Here is an 18,997-nt window from a genome sequence, read left to right on the forward strand (position 1 = left end):
AAGCTTTGTGTAGACGTGCCATCAACCTTCTCATGACGTTGCGCCCCAAAACCTTCTCGTATACGCGGATTAATACGGAACGTGCTCTATTGGATATATGTGCCGGTGACGCACTTAAATCTGAGTAGCTGTTTAGGGCATATTCACACGGGGCAGATTTGTTACAGAAATTTCTGCAGCTTACGATCGTTCCATTTTGATGCCAAGCTCGTGGATTTCTGCAAATCCCATTGAGATGTATGGAAAAAATCTAAGACATTTCTGCAATTAATCTGTAACCTGCGAATATATCCATAACATGATTGTGTAATCACGAGACACCCAGTTGTTTGAAATCCGTTTTTTTTTTAGGTTTAATTTTTTTGTTAAAAATTTTCAATTTTCTGTATTCTCAGAAAGTTTAGCAATTTTCACACTGACCATTATATCTTTTAGACTCTCGCCTCCTGTTATGTAAAGATGGCTTATCATATAATAGTGTCCCAATTGTTGGCTTATATAAGCATTGGAGTCATAACCAAGCAAACTTGTTCGTCTGATCACATCTAATATGTGACCTAAAAAAAATCTTTCGGCATCTTCTCCCCTTGTCAATGGGGAACATTCTGCCGACAAGATACAGACTGAACAATCGTCACCAGGCTGTTCTTGTCACCTTAGGTAAAAAGACCTTGAAGCGAGTGCGTCATTCAGAAATGTGGCTGTATAAAAGGACCCTAAAGCTTTATTCACACTGATGTTTGTTTTTTTTAATCGGTTTCTTTCCAAAATCTTTCTCAGAATCTGCTTTTAACAATCCCAGGGAGACTCTTCCAACTTATTTCTATTGCAAATCCACTTTGCTGCTCATATGAGGAGTTTTAAAGTTTCTTTTTTTCTTTTCCACCCTGAAGGTCTTGAAAAATACTTGTACTTTGAAGTAGATCCTATAGAAAATCTTTTCAAACTGGGACCGCCTAGTCAAAAAACTACAAACAAGCACTTCAGGGAGGAAAAAAACTTTATATGAAACTAAAAACTACCCCCCAAAAAAATGAGTTTTCTTAACTGGATTTTGCTTGGGGGGAAAAAAAAAAAAAAAACCCTCAGTTTGACAGCATAAAAACCTGTGTATGCACCTAGCCTTAGGCTGCTTAATCTATCATAAAACAATTATCCAAAGATTGCCTCTTTCTGCCTTTGATGTGCCAGCCTGGGTCGGCCGTGTTTATTTCAATGAATGGGAATAACCCACCGACGGACACCCCTTGCAGAAATTTTTCCTGAACAAAAATTTGGCATGGTGAAATCCAAGATGCAGACGTCTTGGGGTGGTCTGACTGTCCACATGTTGCCCCTCCAAAATTGTTGGAGTTGACCAACCTCTGTCTGATGTGAGTATGGCCAGGTGTCAAGAGCAAAATTGAAAATTTACATTAGAAACCATAAAAGAGCACAAAGCATAAGAAAAGCAAGCGGGATAATTTATATTTTACACATTACATCATCTGTATTCTGCGACAGATTGGATTAGTTCCATTGTTTAGGCCTCGGCTGTCCATCGTCTTTAGTTTTGCCCTGGTAAGTCCTGCAGGACATCACGGTGAAATCATCGGTTTGTGAGTTCCTGACATCTGGCTGAGCACATCAGGCATTAAATATCCTAATATTCGCACATATTCATTGATAGCCGTGTGCCGGATGCTGATACGTCGTCGTCCATCTCCTCTTACATTATTATGCAGGCGTTCTGCCGAACTCCCACCCCATGGTGGACGGAGCACTAGAAGCCGTGTCATATCGGTTATGTCTTTACATAAATCCAATAAAATAACCAGAAATACATAGTAACCTGGAAATGGAGGGATGTCCAGCGTTCCTCTTATACAGTTTATGGATGAAACGTCCTCTCAATAGAATCGTGATGTCTTCATGGCCGGAACCATTGGGGAATTCGAGCACCTTCCACCATTGTCCTTCTTTGTGCTTCACTCTATTGGTCTGATCAACATTTGTACCTTTTTGAGAGAATACGATCCGCCCCGGTATTCTGCCCAGTAGATGCCGTCCTGGTGCTTACTCCGGTACATACCGCCTCTGTACCACACTCCGTTGAGATTGGCATGTGCACAGGCATTGTACCACCATCCTCCCTTATGGAAGTGTGCACAGTTACCTGGAAATAAGTGGCAGTATTTTAGTGCATTTTTTAAAACTTTGGATATTGTTCTATCGTGACTTGTAAAACGTCAATTCCTGTCTCACCTGTATACATATCTCTGTCCCTGTCCAGTGTGGTAAACTGCTTGCCGTTGTGCCAGACCATGGAATCGCCAGCGTTCCCTTGATACGTTCCCAGTCGTAACCTGTAGAAGTCCGTATCTGGCTCCAGCCGGAAGCTGCTGTATTCTGCGTAGACTTTTTTATTATTCCAGTCTTCCAGTTCAATCAGCAGCTTATAGTTATCTTGGTTTGTTAGTTGATAGATGTTTTCGAGCCCCAGCCAGTACTCTGAATCAATGTTTCCAAAACCTTTCTGTATAGAGAGAACATGCAGTGCGTCAGTGCCATACCGTACAAAAACATCATTATTCATTACTGTAATACTAAGATTCTTAAACAGTTACTCATGTTTCCAAAATCTCTAGACCATCTGATGGGGAAATGCAGTGGCTAGCAAAATGGCTAATTTTTTTTTTTTTAGCCAAAACGACATTTTTAGCCTGTAAGACTTCTCCAAAAAGCTGGTCACCATTGATGGTTTTCTAGATGAATTACAGGAAGTGGGGGCGGGCATTTGCCTCTATACAGGTAGTGGGGGGCGGGCATTTGCCTCTGCTGGAAGTGAAGGACGGGCATTTGCCTCTATACAGGAAGTGGGGGCCGGCATTTCCCTCTGTACAGGAAGTGGGGCGGGCATTTGCCTCTGCTGGAAGTGAAGGACGGGCATTTGCCTCTATACAGGAAGTGGGGGCGGGCATTTGCCTCTATACAGGAAGTGGGGGCCAGCATTTCCCTCTGTACAGGAAGTGGGGGCCGGCATTTCCCTCTGTACAGGAAGTGGGGCGGGCATTTGCCTCTGCTGGAAGAGAAGGACGAGCATTTGCCTATATATGGGAAGTGAGGGGTGGGCGTTTGCCTATATACGGGAAGTGAGGGGTGGGCATTTGCCTCTGCAGGAAGTGAGGGGCGGGCATTTGCCTATATATGGGAAGTGAGGGGTGGGCATTTGCCTATATACGGGAAGTGAGGGGCGCGCATTTGCCTCTGCAGGAAGTGAGGGGTGGGCATTTGCCTATATATGGGAAGTGAGGGGTGGGCATTTGCCTATATACGGGAAGTGAGGGGCGGGCATTTGCCTCTGCAGGAAGTGAGGGGCGGGCATTTGCCTATATATGGGAAGTGAGGGGGGTGGGCATTTGCCTATATACGGGAAGTGAGGGGCGCGCATTTGCCTCTGCAGGAAGTGAGGGGTGGGCATTTGCCTATATATGGGAAGTGAGGGGTGGGCATTTGCCTCTGCAGGAAGTGAGGGGTGGGCATTTGCCTATATACGGGAAGTGAGGGGCGGGCATTTGCCTCTGCAGGAAGTGAGGGGCGGGCATTTGCCTATATATGGGAAGTGAGGGGTGGGCATTTGCCTATATATGGGAAGTGAGGGGTGGGCATTTGCCTATATACGGGAAGTGAGGGGTGCGCATTTGCCTCTGCAGGAAGTGAGGGGTGGGCATTTGCCTATATATGGGAAGTGAGGGGCGGGCATTTGCCTCTGCAGGAAGTGAGGGGCGGGCATTTGCCTATATATGGGAAGTGAGGGGCGGGCATTTGCCTCTGCAGGAAGTGAGGGGTGGGCATTTGCCTATATATGGGAAGTGAGGGGCGGGCATTTGCCTCTGCAGGAAGTGAGGGGCGGGCATTTGCCTATATATGGGAAGTGAGGGGTGGGCATTTGCCTATATACGGGAAGTGAGGGGCGCGCATTTGCCTCTGCAGGAAGTGAGGGGTGGGCATTTGCCTATATATGGGAAGTGAGGGGCGGGCGTTTGCCTCTGCAGGAAGTGAGGGGTGGGACTTTGCCTATATATGGGAAGTGAGGGGCGGGCATTTGCCTATATATGGGAAGTGAGGGGTGGGACTTTGCCTATATATGGGAAGTGAGGGGCGGGCATTTGCCTATATATGGGAAGTGAGGGGCGGGCATTTGCCTCTGCAGGAAGTGAGGGGTGGGACTTTGTCTTCTCGCCCATCTTGACAGCTGCATGAAGTTACACTAATGTGTAAATAATGAATATTCATTAGCGACCTGCCCATTACAGCGGCTGTGCCCGGGATTTGTACAGATGACGAAATGTCCTCACCTTATACGTGTCCCAGTTCCTGAAAAAGTTTGCTGATCCGTCCGTCCGCCTCTGTATGACGGCCCACCCGCCAGGATCCAGGCTGTTCTCGCACCACAGCTGCATGTGACTGTTGGCATTTTTGGGTTTTATCAAGTAGATTCCGCTGCTGGAGAATCCGGAGTCTATCGCGTGCTTGCAGTCCCTGAATGGACCTGGTAAAGAAAAGTCCATGTATCACATAATGTCCTCACTCTTATAGCATGTAGATTACCAGCAAGAAACTAGAAAGAGTAGGAAAAAATAAACCTCTAGATTAGAGGGATGAGCTGCCACTGCTCCATTCCTGACCACGACTGATGGGGCTGGTGTTCATTGTTGTGTTGCCAGCACCTATAATGGGACCTCCTGTGGACGTACCATGTGTCTTAGATGGGGCAACCGTTTCTAGATTTTATGATAAAACTTCAGTACATTAGTAAATTGATCTCGTAGACCTGATGAAGCTGGTGTATGTACTGTGAAAATCAATCTCATAATTTTGTTTTTGAAAGTCTTCCTGTCTGAATTCTCACGTCACAACAGCTGTATAATCTTGCTACAAATCAAAGTAAGTACACCTGCCTTATCAGGTCTAAAGGTGGACGTGCACATCAGATGGCTGTCGGCTGAACTGTTTTGGCGGACAGTGATTTCCCGAACTTGGAAAGCTTGGCTCTGCTCCTGTGTGTTTTATGAGTGAGCCGCTGCCAGATTCCTCTGGCAGCCGCTCATCTCCCCGTCGAATAAAAGATTCGTCCGTTGAAATTTCCAATTGCTTGATCCTTCTCTCCTCCAACTTCGTCTGTCGGGAGACCCCCCCACACCTCAAACTGTAGGCCAGTCATGTTTGAATTGTCCTTAGATCTGATGTGTACGGGGGGGGGGGGCTAAGACTTATTTAATAATGTGCGCATGTTGTAATGTGACAGATCGGCTTTGATGACAATAAGTGGAAATAGAACATTTCCTGCTATGTCTCCCAACAGATTATAGGGGGCCGGACGCCAGGATTCCCAATGATCCGCTTATTTACAAGGGACACTTGTGTCTAATAGGGATTTTCCAAATCCATTTAATACCCAGAATTGATGCATAGTTTGGAAATCGTTTCCATATTAAGCATTGAATTCCCTGTGCTTCTAAGAATAGCTGATCATACCTGGCCGCGGCGCTCAGCCCTCCCCGGGGACGAGCAGAGTTTGCTGTTGATGTATTGGAAGCTGAAATGTTTAGTTTGTTGTGTAGGACGTAGCGGGGTCCTGCAGCGTGACTTACACCGCGCACCGTCACAAGGAAAACACAGACTTTTGTTTGTTAGGAAGAAGTTGTACTCTTCTTTGTTGAGCTGATTTCGGCGAGGCCCCTCAGGATCCCCAGGATGACTTTCTGCATCTAGACGTGGCATACTTCTTCATTCCTGGGGATAAAGCTTATTTTTCCTTTTTTTTTTCCCCCTCTTCGCTTTGTCTTGCCCACTGTTGGAATTGTTCCTTTATTTGTAAATTACATTTTACTGAAGGGAAACAATAGCGCTAATCTTTAAAATGTTTCAAATTACTTGTGGAACTTTTCCAAAGATTTAATTAGTAAAATACAGGATTTGTGGAAAATTACCAGCTTGTGAGCGCAGTGCAGATTCCTACACGGCAAGTTACAGAAGAAGGACGTTTCTTATTTATTGTGGTGGGGGGGCCGGCCGGCAGCGTGTGGTATTGATTAGCTGCAGTTATTCGTTACCGTGCACGCTCACCGGTAGAGAAGAGATGACCGCGGAGCAGATCTGCAGGCCAATCTGAGGCCACTCGCTCGTTACACTGCTCCTGGCAGATCCTATCGGGGTTAGCGGGATGTTTGGAAGCCATTATACATCCTCTCCTACTGTGGGGGCGATTAATGGGCCATGGTACTAATTTGGGGAGTATTTGCAGCTAGGATTTACCAGTCACATTCATAGGGTATTCTAATTTTATCCAGTGGAAAGGTTTTGTTTAGTTTTTTTTCTCCATTTTTCAGATTTTCCCTTGTCATGTATTCAAGATTTCTGCTTCCATATAGTGAAGAATATCTGGTCTGACGGACACTTTGTCCACCATCGAGGGATGGTGACCTGTAGATACATTTGATGTATGCCCTAGGGATGTTCTCGGATCCAGGCGGATGAAACGCGCGTTGTGGGCTGCTCTGCTGGAGTAAATCCATTCCTCAACAATGAAGATGGGAAGGGTGAAGTGAAAATAACAAATGTTTTCTCTTGATAAAGATGCAGGTACGGTGTGGAAATGTGTTGTGGATTAAAAAAAAAACAACTTATTGTTGAAAGATCAATTTCCTCCAGCAGCGCAGCCCACCTCTTGTGTTTTATCCTAATGGATCCAATATTTCCTGGAGGATCTCTCCCCCAGCCACGGGGCAGCAGCAGCTGTTTTTCATGCCCATCACCAGGTGGAGGTTGACCGAGCACTTACCCCCTCTCCCTCCCTCTGGTATCGTCCTGTTGTGCGCACTGTTCCCTACATCGGGATTCCTCTGGGACATTCCCGGCACATACATTGATTCTGTGTACATTACCGCCTTCAGGTTAGGCTCCTGATACATATGCGCTAATCTGATGTTCTGCTTCATTTCCAACACATAATTGGAAATAAGCATTCGTTAGCTGATTGTGAGCTTGTGTAAAGAGGCTGGTGATCACCGGACGAATATGCAAAACGCTCATGGGATGGGATCATTCATGCCGCCATTACAATCATCCTTTGTCTGCAGCTCATGGTCCTGTGCTGCCGAGAGCGGGGGTGTTCCTTGGCCGCAGAGCGATCCTATTTACTGCGCACAGAACTCTGGTCGTTTGAAAGCCATAGACTGCTCGTCTGAGTCTTCCCGGAGGAGACGCCATCTTTGCTCTAGTGGGGTCTGTTGGCTTTGTCAGTGTCAGTCCATGTCTTAAAAAAACATGGCACATAGTATTTGTTTTTGTATGGATTTGTAGTGGAGGATTCAATACAGATGTAACCTAAACTTTTACTATGTTATGTTTTAGGTTATTATTTTTTTTTCATTATTGCAACTTTGGTGCTTTACTCGAAAGGACTTTTTCCAAATTAATATCTGACCTTGTTGTAAGCGGTGTCCATAAGTTGTACTAGACGCCGGATATCTAGTGCTTCACGTCACACAGATGACACCGCTCCAGCCCTGACAAACCAAACGTCAGAAGGTATAAGATTGAGGACCTCCCATCTGGCCGAAGGATGCCCCTGACCGAGTCCATCCGCTCATCTCCAGTACCAGATTCCAGTCATTTTGTGGGATTGCTGCTATTGCGGGACGTGAGGACACCGGCCAAGTTTCAGTCTGTAGGATCCACAGACTGTTGGTGTGAATTAAATATTCCTGCTCGTTTTGCCAAGTGCCTGGTCTGAGGCCAGCGCGAGCAGCAGCTACTCCTACCTCTTTATGCTTTTCAGATGTCGCCACTATGTTCACGTCCAAACCCCATTTCCTGATAGCAGGACACCATGCGGGGACGTCGCTAAATTTAGTTGCCCCACTTTCCTGTCTTAATTCGATACATTCCAATCCTAGATGTGAGAATTCTCGTGTTCCTCTCGATTCCCATGCTTTATAGACAGGACGCTCGGCCACATCTGGCTGTAATCTGGGGACATGTTGTTAAACTGCCGCAGCTGAAACTGCATCCTGCTAAACTGCTGCTTCCGATCGGCCGGCTTCTGTGTCCAGGTCCTTCACAACAAAGCCACGCTGTGCTACTGACAGGCTGCAGGATCCTCCCCAATGTGGTCGGGCTGGAGGCTCTCCGACACGTCCCACACTTCCTTACTAGGACATGTGGATTAGGAAGAATGTGACATTACTGCATGGGAAGAATCGCTCCTAAATCTAGAAGGATTGACTATCTGTGCACTTAACCATCAGGCCAGGTTGATACAACATGGTTGCACCGTAGCAGCCAAATGTGCAATGTCACCTGCAGCATGTCAGTTATTTCAGTGTTAATCACCCATTCGCAAAAAAAATTGCGGTTTTCCTGCCCCATGATACATTTATACACAGGTTGTCCACAACTCGGACATCCCCTTCTGAATACCTGTTATCCCCCAGTAAAAAAAAAAATAACACTCAACTCTGGTGCTGTTCCAGCGGTGCCACTACTGGGTCTCCCTGTGATGTAATCCCTGCTGCCAGTCAGCACTGGCTTCACTCCTCTCTACCTCGGACAAATCAGGACTTGTCAACTACGTCCGTAAGAGAGAAGAACGAAGCCAGTGCTGAATGGCAGCAGGGATCACTTGACACTGTCACACGATCCCCAGGAGATCCGGTGGCGACACCGCTGGAACAGCACTGCAGTTGTTATTTTACTGGGGGGGTCGGAAACATAGCGATTCAGAAGGGGTTGTCTGAATAGTGGACAACCTCTTTAATGTGGGCACATACCTCCGTTAAAGGACTATTCTTATCTTCATAGATGGATATTGTTCAACAGTTCTCGTAAACAAAAAGAAAAGCAAGCACATTGAAAATTAAGCAGTACATTGTGAGCCGGTCTTGAGATATTACCATTTTATTTATTTTTTGTTTACAGCTTACTGCCTAGGAGACCGACCACCACTGCTGGTCGTGCTTACAAGTTCATTAGAAAAAAAACTTGTAAGCAATGTGATGTTCTGCTGTGTAGCAGCGGTGGTCGGTCTCCAAGGCAACAAGCTGTAAAGAAAAGTGTCAATATCTCAAGAACAGCTGACATTTTTAAAAAGCAGTTAAATTACAAAATTCCTTGTATTCACGAGCACGATCTGACAATACCCATTACCAAAGATGGATTGGGAATACCCTGTTGAGTAATCCATGCTGCCTGACCCAGGGATCGGATCCCTCATCTACGTAGCGCTAGGAAACTCCGGCATTTATGCTCCTATGTGCACAAGTAGATTGACATGTATATTTATAAGTTGAACAAGTAAAAGCCAGAGGGGACCTGCCCTGATGCCGGTCCTTCCCGTTACCACTCCCTTTTTATTATTATTTTTTTTTTGGGAAGTGCAACAGCATTAGTCAGAACAACTAATTTCTGGGCGTTTACAAAAAACTTTTGCAGCTTATTTTTCCATAGAAATGAAGTGTGCTTAAAATAAGAAGTTGTATAACTTTTTTTATTATTATTGGGTGCCCCCTTTAAGTGCTACCGCACGTGTTTTTACTTAGCAAAGGTCATGTGAATCTCCTTTTTCCTTACAGGAGCATAAACTTGTTGTATTGCGGGGTATTAGGAATGTCCCTGATAATTGTACGTCAGAAAAAAAACACATTTTGTAAATATTTTCTTAGAAATATTTTCCACCGCAGAGAAACTTTGTGAGACCAATTTCCTGCTTTACCAGGATTTATCATTCTCTGGTTGTTTTCATTGGACTGGATACAGCGTGCAATGTGACCTAATATTCTGCAGAAAAGCTGCGGCCTCAGCATTGTCAAATCTTCATACGTCTTCAGTCCCGGAATGTTTATTATACCTGTCAAAACTGTTGACTTTTTTCCTTCTCTTTTTTTCAATTTTTGGAAATTGTAGCCATAGTTTTTTTTTTTATTTGGCGATATTGTTCATTTTTGCAATTTGATTTCAAACACAATTTGTCTGTTTCTCTTTGTTTCCCTGAACACTCAACTTTGAATCTCCAGTCATAAGTCAGCTGAGAAAAAGACAGATAAGAGTTGCCCACTCTTCGTCAGTCCGTCACCCCATCATAACTGACGGATTCTCAGAACTCATTTTGTACTGCGAAATAGAACCGTGCAGAGGCGGATGAGAGGAAGCGGTGCAAAAAGTTGAATCAAATCCAATTGCAAAAATTATTTCAACTTTCCAGTAAACAATTACTGTAACAGCGGTGCACTGCACCTGGGGAGGGTGGGTGTAATCAATGACTGGAACAGAGGCGCACTGCACCTGGGGAGGGTGGGTGTAAACAATGACTGGAACAGCGGCGCACTGCACCTGGGGAGGGTGGGTGTAAACAGTGACTAGAACAGCGGCACACTGTACCTAGGGAGGGTGGTTGTAAACAATGACTGGAACAGCGGCGCACTGCACCTGGGGAGGGTGGGTGTAAACAATGTCTGGAACAGAAGCTCACTGCACCTGGGGAGGGTGGGTGTAAACAATGACTGGAAAAGTGTCACACTGCACCTGGGGAGGGTGGGTGTAAACAATTACTGTAACAGCGGTGCACTGCACCTGGGGAGGGTGGGTGTAAACAGTGACTGGAACAGCGGCACACTGTACCTAGGGAGGGTGGTTGTAAACAATGACTGGAACAGCGGCGCACTGCACCTGGGGAGGGTGGGTGTAATCAATGACTGGAACAGCGGCACACTGCACCTGGGGAGGGTGGGTGTAATCAATGACTGAAACAGCGGCACACTGCACCTGGGGAGGGTGGGTGTAATCAATGACTGGAACAGCGGCGCACTGCACCTAGGGAGGGTGGGTGTAAACAATGTCTGGAACAACGGCGCACTGCACCTGGGGAGGGTGGGTGTAATCAATGACTGGAGCAGAGGCGCACTGCACCTAGGGAGGGTGGGTGTAAACAATGTCTGGAACAACGGCGCACTGCACCTAGGGAGGGTGGGTGTAAACAATGTCTGGAACAACGGCGCACTGCACCTGGGGAGGGTGTAATCAATGACTGGAGCAGAGGCGCACTGCACCTTGGGAGGGTGTGGGTGTAATCAATGTCTGGAACAGCGGCGCACTGCACCTAGGGAGGGTGTGGGTGTAAACAATGTCTGGAACAGCGGCGCACTGCACCTGGGGAGGGTGGGTGTAAGCAATGACTGGAACAGCGGCGCACTGCACCTGGGGAGGGTGGTTATAAACAATGACTGGAACAGTGACACCCTGCACCTGGGGAGGGTGGGCGCCAGATGATTTTATTACTTTTAACAAAGGCATACTGATGGCACGATGATGACCTGCAGAAAGTTAAGCCGTAAAACCTTTTTTGTATAATCCACAGTGGATTAGAGTACCAGGCAAGTGAATGACGTTTTGCAGGACGTCCTCATCCTTGGGTTAATGTGTCCTGTGCTCTACGTTCTGCTCATTGCCTTTGTAATATGTACCGCCTAGTTTGAAGACACTTATTGTGGACCGGGAAGTCTTGTTACATTGAAACATTTATTACTTATTATAAGAACTTCTTGCCCACCGCTCCACCTCCCGCCAATATTTTGCTTACCTTCATTGATGACGGTCACTGGTGGGACTCGGAAGGGGCTGACGGTGGGTGCTGGTGCTTGTGGCGGCTGTCTGCTATCTCTGACCTTGGGGTATCCGGTGTCTCTCTGGATCTCGTTACTGCCTCCTAGTCCAGGGGTGTACTGGTGGCTATTTGGGATGTGTTGAGGCACCACTTGTACCAATGGTGGCGAGCCATGGGGATCCCTTCTGGAGAACACTCTCAGGCACTGTTCTTCCAGCAATGAGATATCGGCAGACTGGTTATTGACCAGATCTACCAGCGAGGCGTATCGGATTTCCAACTCTTTGTAGCGCGTGGCGGCCTTAAGCATTTCCGCCGTTACATTAAGGATTTTGTTCTCCAGGTGAGATACTTCTAGGGAGTTATCTCTCTTCCGGATGATCTCGTGTAGGAGCTGCATGTAGAGCTGTGTTACCCGCGAGTTCATATTGCGGCTCTCCTTCCTCAGTAACTTCACCTCGTTAACAACATTTCCGTCCACGTCCACCACCACTTGTAACAGTTCCATCTCTGTCCTTTGCTTAGCCAAAGCGTCTTTGAGATTTTCCAGATCCATTCTTGTCACCTGGTCCTTGTTTGGACCTGGCCCTTTGGTGTTGACACATATAGGTCCGGTGATTCTCTGCTGGGGCACCATGAACGTGTAACCGCACCGTTTACCGTCATCGGCATCTGTACTGTCCACAGAACGCGTAACTCTTTTTGAAGATGCTTTCCGACTTTGAAAGTCAACGTTTGTGCCGTAACTAGAAGGTACCAGAGATATCAGCAACACCCCTAAGGTCCAGAAGAGTTTTTCCATCCTACCCAGGGATTGTTTTTGTCCAAACAACTAAAACCGGAAAAAAAAAAGAAAGGTAAGTTACTACTTTTGGCCGCAGTAAACCCCACTTGCCATTGTGTAATGTTGGACCTTTCACTAGAATTTCTTCAAGTAAAATTTACGATCTGCTGTTAAAGTTTATTACTTATAAAAACTCAAGAGAATTTCGTAGTTGAGGCCGGTTTTACAATTTCATGTTACATTTTTCATGTTACAGGCTTCTATCGCCAGGGATAACTTTTCAGTTTGCTTCCTAAAGTAGTCCGAAAACTAGAAGTCCACATAAAAAGCTTTGTTATTTCAGGGTAAATGGATAGCCAGTAGAAATGTAAATATGTTAATATTTTTATGATCATTGCTCACTCTACATTAAAAATAATCTATCAGTAGGATCAACCCTGAGCATACAGGTCTTTGAAATGTAAATTAATCGACACCTCAATATCTTGTATCTGTTGTTGCATTCCGGAATGATTTTGCATCCTATGCAAATGAAGGGTTTAGTGCTCTGGGCGTAACAAAGTAATTTAAAGAGCTTCTTCCTCCTGAGGTTATTTCTCTGCCCAGCACCAGCCTTTTTAACTTGATGGCTGGTTGTCTGATTTCTCAGCATGGTTCTTGATGTCACACAGCCAGTGAGCTATCAATCAGTCTAAAGAGACTGGTGCTGGGCAAAGTAACAACCTTGGGAGACAGAGACTCAAAGTGCTCGGTTATACCCAGAGCACTTAATCCCTCATTTACATATGAATGGGAACACAAATTCCCCTTGAATGCAGCAACAGATAGACGATATAAAGGTGCCAATAGATTTACATTTTGAACACCTGCATGTCTTGGGGGTGGTTGATCTTACTGACAGATTCCCTTTAGAGATTAATCTGTCTGCATATACAGCTGCTGGGCAAACTTGTGTATTTCCATGATTACAGTCTACAAATACATTGCCCTCTGTGTTGTCTGTCTGTATAGTATGGTTTTACTTCATTTTATCTGCTACCTCTTCTTTACCCCCTATCAGTATGATGAAAAAATAAAAGTAATCCTCACCAATCCCTTCCGCTCTTATGCCTGCTTGGTCCCATCTTGGCATACTGTATATTTCTCGAAATGCCCATTGGGCCAACCACTCGGGTTGGATGTGACAAGATGGTAGTAATCACCCGGGTCGGCTGAGTATTATACATTTTAGAGCTGAATGTTTGTTGGGCTGACGGCTACTCTTACCAACCCCCCCCCCCCATAAACCTGAACACTAGGCCACTAATAGACGGGAACCTCAATAGACATTAGATGTGTCGTGCTAAAATTGACAGGTCTACTCACTTTATCCAGCACCTATATTGGGCAGCATTTGCATGCAGTGGCTGGAACCAGGCCCTCATACCTGAATTTTACCCATAAAATCATTCGGCCATTGGGCTCCGCATGTGGATGCGATTACATCTGCGTACCACGGCACAGAAGACCGTCCGTATTTACACAATTGATTGGATGGATAAGTTTGATAACTCGAGTTAATTGACTTTGATTGTACAGGACAACCTGTAATTATGGAATATGGATGTGGTTACATGGCCGCTTCTACTGCTGCCAAGATCAGATTTGTGCTTGTGTTGCACTGACGGTCGGTTTAGAGCCGGGCAGTCATCCGATGCTTGCTTACATTTTTTTTTTTTTTTCTTATTTCTGGCTCTTACCCTTCTCCTCTAAAATTAAGATCACTATTTATTTTAGGGCACTAGTGGTCGGATACAAGCTCAGAGGGGTTTTTATCGTGCACATCTTTATATGGAGAATTTGAGATTTTCCCGTTTTGAGGTTTAGAGGAATAACTTTTTAAGAAATCCTCTTGGCAGGAAACACACGGGTCTTGAATTTTTTTTTTTTATATAGTTGCAAACATCTGTGTGACTTCTCTGTACTCCTGCTCCGTATTGTGATCACTTCTGATTCCTGTAGCACTAATTGCTTGTGGTGTTTGGCCGGCGTTCCAACATGGACATGGGTGGGCAGCCTGCGCCCTCCGCTCTGCCAGCGTCTTCTCCTGCTCAAATACTGTCGAGTATTAAGTCATCCGTTCCAAGGTTATTCCACAAACAGGACTGCGCTCTGCAGCTACAGCCGTCCAAGAAGGCCGACTGCTATAAAAATAACAATCCTTTTCATTGTGCTGTGTACGCTCTGCGCGAGGCGTGCGTCTGTATGGCACAGATCTGGGTATAATTCTACTATATTGTGCTTAAAAGGGGTAATATTCATCTCGCAACTTGATTGCACGTTACTAGAATGTGCCGTCACTTTATTATTTGGGAAGGTCTGACAAAGGGACGCAGCTAGAGTTGAGGGTCCATTCATCTAAAGTTGGTGATCTTCTACATGACACGTATCTCATTATGCGTAGCCTCTATTCTGCCCTTTGGGGTCTACAGACCCTATAGTCTATCTACTTTTCTTTTCCAAACCTTCTTTGCTTTCTCCATGTTTGGTAGGACCATACACATGCGGGGTATATTCCGGCTTCTGCATACTTTGTCTTTAGCTAGCACCTCCCAGCTCTGATTGGAGACCCCACATGGGAGCCCACGTGCTACCTTGGCGCTAGTAATGGAAAGTCATTCTCTTATGGATTCCATTAATTTCATAGAAAGTGTAATTTAGTAATGGTAACCAAAATATGGAAAATAATATAAAATATAGGCTGTATGTTTCCATTGCACTCAGATCTCGGTATCATGGAGCCGTCACTGGTTTTGGCCATGTCCCCTTTCCTACTTTCTCAGTATGTGATAATCCGCAGTCTGTGCATTTTTGACATGTTGGTAATTTCCTGCCCATTTCTTTGCACTGTGAGCACATAGTAAAACTGATTTATTTGCAGCTCTCTACATGCACGTTATAGAAGAAGCTCGATTATGGCCACAAGTCTTTGATGTGAGCCCAGATCAGCATCTGTTTCTATTGTAATCTCCCTCCGCCATCCCGCTCAAGGCTTCTCCGCCAACCCCTCCAACCCTTTATCATAACTTCTTACCCCACTTCCATTCCTGCCAATACGGAAAGTACAAGATACGCATAAACATTGCTGACAATCCCTTCATTTTGCTCAATACTCAATTAAAAGGAGGGCCGTAATCCTTCCCATATGGTGTAAGCCGGTGCCTGGATGGCGTTACTCTGAGCTTTTGTATTCGGGAGGAATAGTCGTTTGTAGCCTTTCATACCGGTGTCATGTCTTCTAAAAAACCTACCCGCATTAATTCTGGTATTTTAACCCCTGCACCTGATTTTCTCGGTCATAGGTGCCCTTCGTGGTATGCAGTACACAATTTACAGTGGATGCTGGCAAGTAATGAATAATGTTTTTTCTACAATTTTTCTACAATTTTTGCAAAAATGCATAAAAAAATCTGAATGTGAATTAGCCTTTAGCGTTCCAGTATGTGGTTAGATGTAGGTCAGACTTAATCCATCAGTGCTATACAGTCAGTTTTCTCAATGACTTGTCTAATTTAGCAATTATATAACTTTCAATGGAAAATTCTCAATGTGATATGATAATGTGGTGACCATGAAACCTAAAGTCAGGAGCGTGAGACCAGTCTCCTCAGATTGGCCAAGAGGCTCAATGGTCCATAGCTGGTGGTATGGATAAAAGGGAATTTGCATATAGAAATATTGCACAATTTCGTTATTTTTTTCCCTTGTAAGTGAATAGTGGGTTTAATAAGTCAATAAGGCTCAATGCATGTTATATCTGTCTTATGTTTGGCACAGGATTGCAAAGGAAACGTCTAAACATGTAGATACAATTCCTTGATTCTAGACCCCAATGACCTTTTCTTTGCCTTTTTAATCAATTCTTCATTTTTTAGATTTTTATTTTGTGGGGGGCTGTTTTTCCATTTTGCATGACTTCTCCAGGTTTCAATGCGTCTGTCTGACGTTGTAAGCCAACGTGTCTGACGGGAGACACAGCAGAGGCCCAATCTTTGCGTTCTCCGGCCTGAACAGAAGCTCAATGTTGTGTGAATCTAAGGGGGAACCAACGTGCACAAGGGGGAAAACCAGAATAAACAGAACTGTGACATTAGACGACCAGTTATAAAGAATTCCGAGGTTGTATCACCTCTTTCTTCAGAGGAGTATACAGATGAGGTTTCTTTACGCCTCTTGTCAATCCCGAATCTGTAAGCTTTCCTAGTTATGGCACAACAGATGTTCATACATATTCCTATGATTGGTATCTTTATGCATTTGTTCATATTTATTGGTTTTGAAAGGTGGAAAAAAAATGGCTAAGTGATCTCATGGAAGTAGTTATGTCCCAACTTCCTAAGCCAAGAACCCCCAAAAATATAATCCAAACGGAGATGATGGGCCTTGGAGGGCCGACAACATCTGTAACCCATAGAAAGCTGTATTATTGAGAGCCAATAATGCTAAACCTGTCTATTATGATTTAGAGCGGATCCATGCCGGTTGGAACAGTCCAGCTTATGTAGACCTGCACGTACTTGCCAGCATGTCATTCAGGGACTTGTGGTTCACAACAGCTGCGGAGGCAACTAAAGTGAACCGAGATATGTCGCGATAAATGAGCATCCAGAACCCGACCCAAGGAGTTAACCCCAATGTGGATTTTAGAGTTCTAGAACGTCAGTTTAAAGGGTCCTCAGACTTGTCATTTACAACATGATGATGATTTAGTGATGGCTAGCCACATTCATGCCCAAACTGACCATACGTGTTGGTAAAGTCTTGGATGGAATCCGCAGGTCTGTGTTTTTACTCCTGATTTTCTGTACGAACTCCTATGGCCCCTGCATTGTCAGGGAAGGGGTTAACTGCTTCCAGATGTGTCTGTGTGCTGAAAATCCAAGACCGGTTCTCAAGGAACCTTCTTTTCCCTCATTTAAACATTTAAGTGTTGTAAAAACAAGAGGACGGTAGTGTAAAACCAACCTTTTCACAGCCGGCCGAGATCTGCTTCGCCTCTCCTTCCTGCACGGTGTAGACGAGGGGAGCGGAGGGCGACGTTATCCGAATAATTCAGAAGCCTGCTTCATTTCTTTCCATCTGTAAGTGAAGGATGGGAGTGAAACGCGCCTGGTCTCACTCCGGTAAAGTCCTGGCGGAAAGTGCTCTGTGCACATCCGTGTACTGGAGTGTTGGTGTCGGGAAGGAGGGATTCCTTAAGTGTCTTTGGCTTTGGTAACTGAGCCAGCTGGCAATCCTCGGGTCTTCAGCACAGCCGACAAGTAAAGATCCATTTCGGTGCACGTTTATCCCTTTATTTGGCAACAACAATGTGAACTTGTGTACATCCCTTCTAAAAATGACCAGAGCTAAGGGACCTTTGACTTTTACTGTGGAGTTGTGGTCTTCAGGAGAAGACCCTAGATGATGATGATGGTGGTGGTGGTGGTGGTGGTGGTGGTGGACTGGCACAATAAGGTTTTTTGCTAATATTCATCTTCTCTTTGCGTGATGCATCCTGTAGATTGGGGAAGCTCTTTAAACCTCCATATCTTCAATCTCTTAATGTCTGTATAGATGGCTTCTTCTAGGGATTGCAGCCTCCTTTTTAAGGGTCATCGAATAGGAAAACTGCACAGCGGTATTTCATCCATTGCATTGCTCTCCTAGACCCATGATTGCAGTAACAAATTTCACATTCTTTTTTTTTTTTTTTTTTTTTCTGTATATAGTATATATTTTGTGGTGTGAAATGTGCCAGTCCATTATTTAACCCATAGGGCAGCATTGCGTTCTCCTCCTGAAAGCTTCTTATGGTCCTGCTGGCTCTCATTTCCAGGAGCTCCGCACATGTGGCTGTAGTTAAAGCCGGGCCGGAGATTAAATCTTGCAGAGTTTGTTTATAGGGCTTTTTCAATATACCTCTTAAGGCTACAGCGAGCACCTTTGTGACTTGTAGGAATAAGAAGCCAATCACTTACCTCTCGCTCTCGCCTGCCCCGGGTCTGTGTGTTGAGCAGAGAATGCTCTGCGTTATGTCCTTGCTGAGATAGGGAGGGATAGACGTCTTATGTAATGCGCCTCTGTACTAAAATCTCTGTAACCTGAGATTCCGACCATGCGGGGGTCTCGCTGACCTTTTTTCCTTTTTTTTTTTTTTTTTTGGGTGGGGGTCTATTTTGTGGCTACAATGGAAACCTGATACAAGTTTTAAGTAAACTTTCAATGTAGCTTTTAGAGTCCGCTGGCATGTAAGCGAGGCGTCATTATTTGTAAGAGGGGTTTCTTAATTTCCTTTTACATTTACTATATGCTTTTAAACAAATTTATATTGTTTGGATGTATCCACTAGAGATCGTGTAGCGATCTGCCTATGTCCTCCAGCAGTTGACATCAGCAGGGAGAGAGTAAAGGGCTGCAGTAATGGACATCTTAATTTTGCCCACTTTTGAAATCCTTGCGCTATGCATTTATAGAGATTCTAAGGTACCGTACTTGACACAATATGTCACAATTGTGAACAAAATTGCACTCCTCCCACCAATATTTGTGTG

The 18,997-nt window shown here is 45.0% G+C and overlaps 2 protein-coding genes across 10 annotated transcripts in view; one reads left to right on the forward strand and one right to left on the reverse strand.

Annotated features, from left to right (window-relative positions):
- Positions 1 to 18,997, forward strand: part of RALGPS2 (Ral GEF with PH domain and SH3 binding motif 2) — a 115,871-nt gene that overhangs the window by 71,076 nt on the left and 25,798 nt on the right. The gene's annotated exons all lie outside the window — the stretch shown is intronic.
- ANGPTL1 (angiopoietin like 1) lies at positions 353 to 18,659 on the reverse strand. Of its 2 annotated transcripts, none has more exons than XM_077278055.1 (5): positions 18,425 to 18,659; positions 11,618 to 12,473; positions 4,338 to 4,531; positions 2,245 to 2,515; positions 353 to 2,155 (listed from the first exon to the last, which is right to left on the reverse strand). In XM_077278055.1, the coding sequence occupies exons 2-5, from the start codon at positions 12,441 to 12,443 to the stop codon at positions 1,968 to 1,970; spliced, it is 1,479 nt and encodes a 492-aa protein (XP_077134170.1). In that variant the 5' UTR covers positions 12,444 to 12,473; positions 18,425 to 18,659; the 3' UTR covers positions 353 to 1,967. The 2 variants fall into 2 exon arrangements, with proteins under 2 accessions (XP_077134170.1, XP_077134171.1); XM_077278056.1 differs by lacking the exon at positions 18,425 to 18,659 and adding an exon at positions 17,430 to 17,810.

Source organism: Ranitomeya variabilis, chromosome 8, assembly GCF_051348905.1.
Source record: "Ranitomeya variabilis isolate aRanVar5 chromosome 8, aRanVar5.hap1, whole genome shotgun sequence".
NCBI lineage: Eukaryota > Metazoa > Chordata > Amphibia > Anura > Dendrobatidae > Ranitomeya > Ranitomeya variabilis.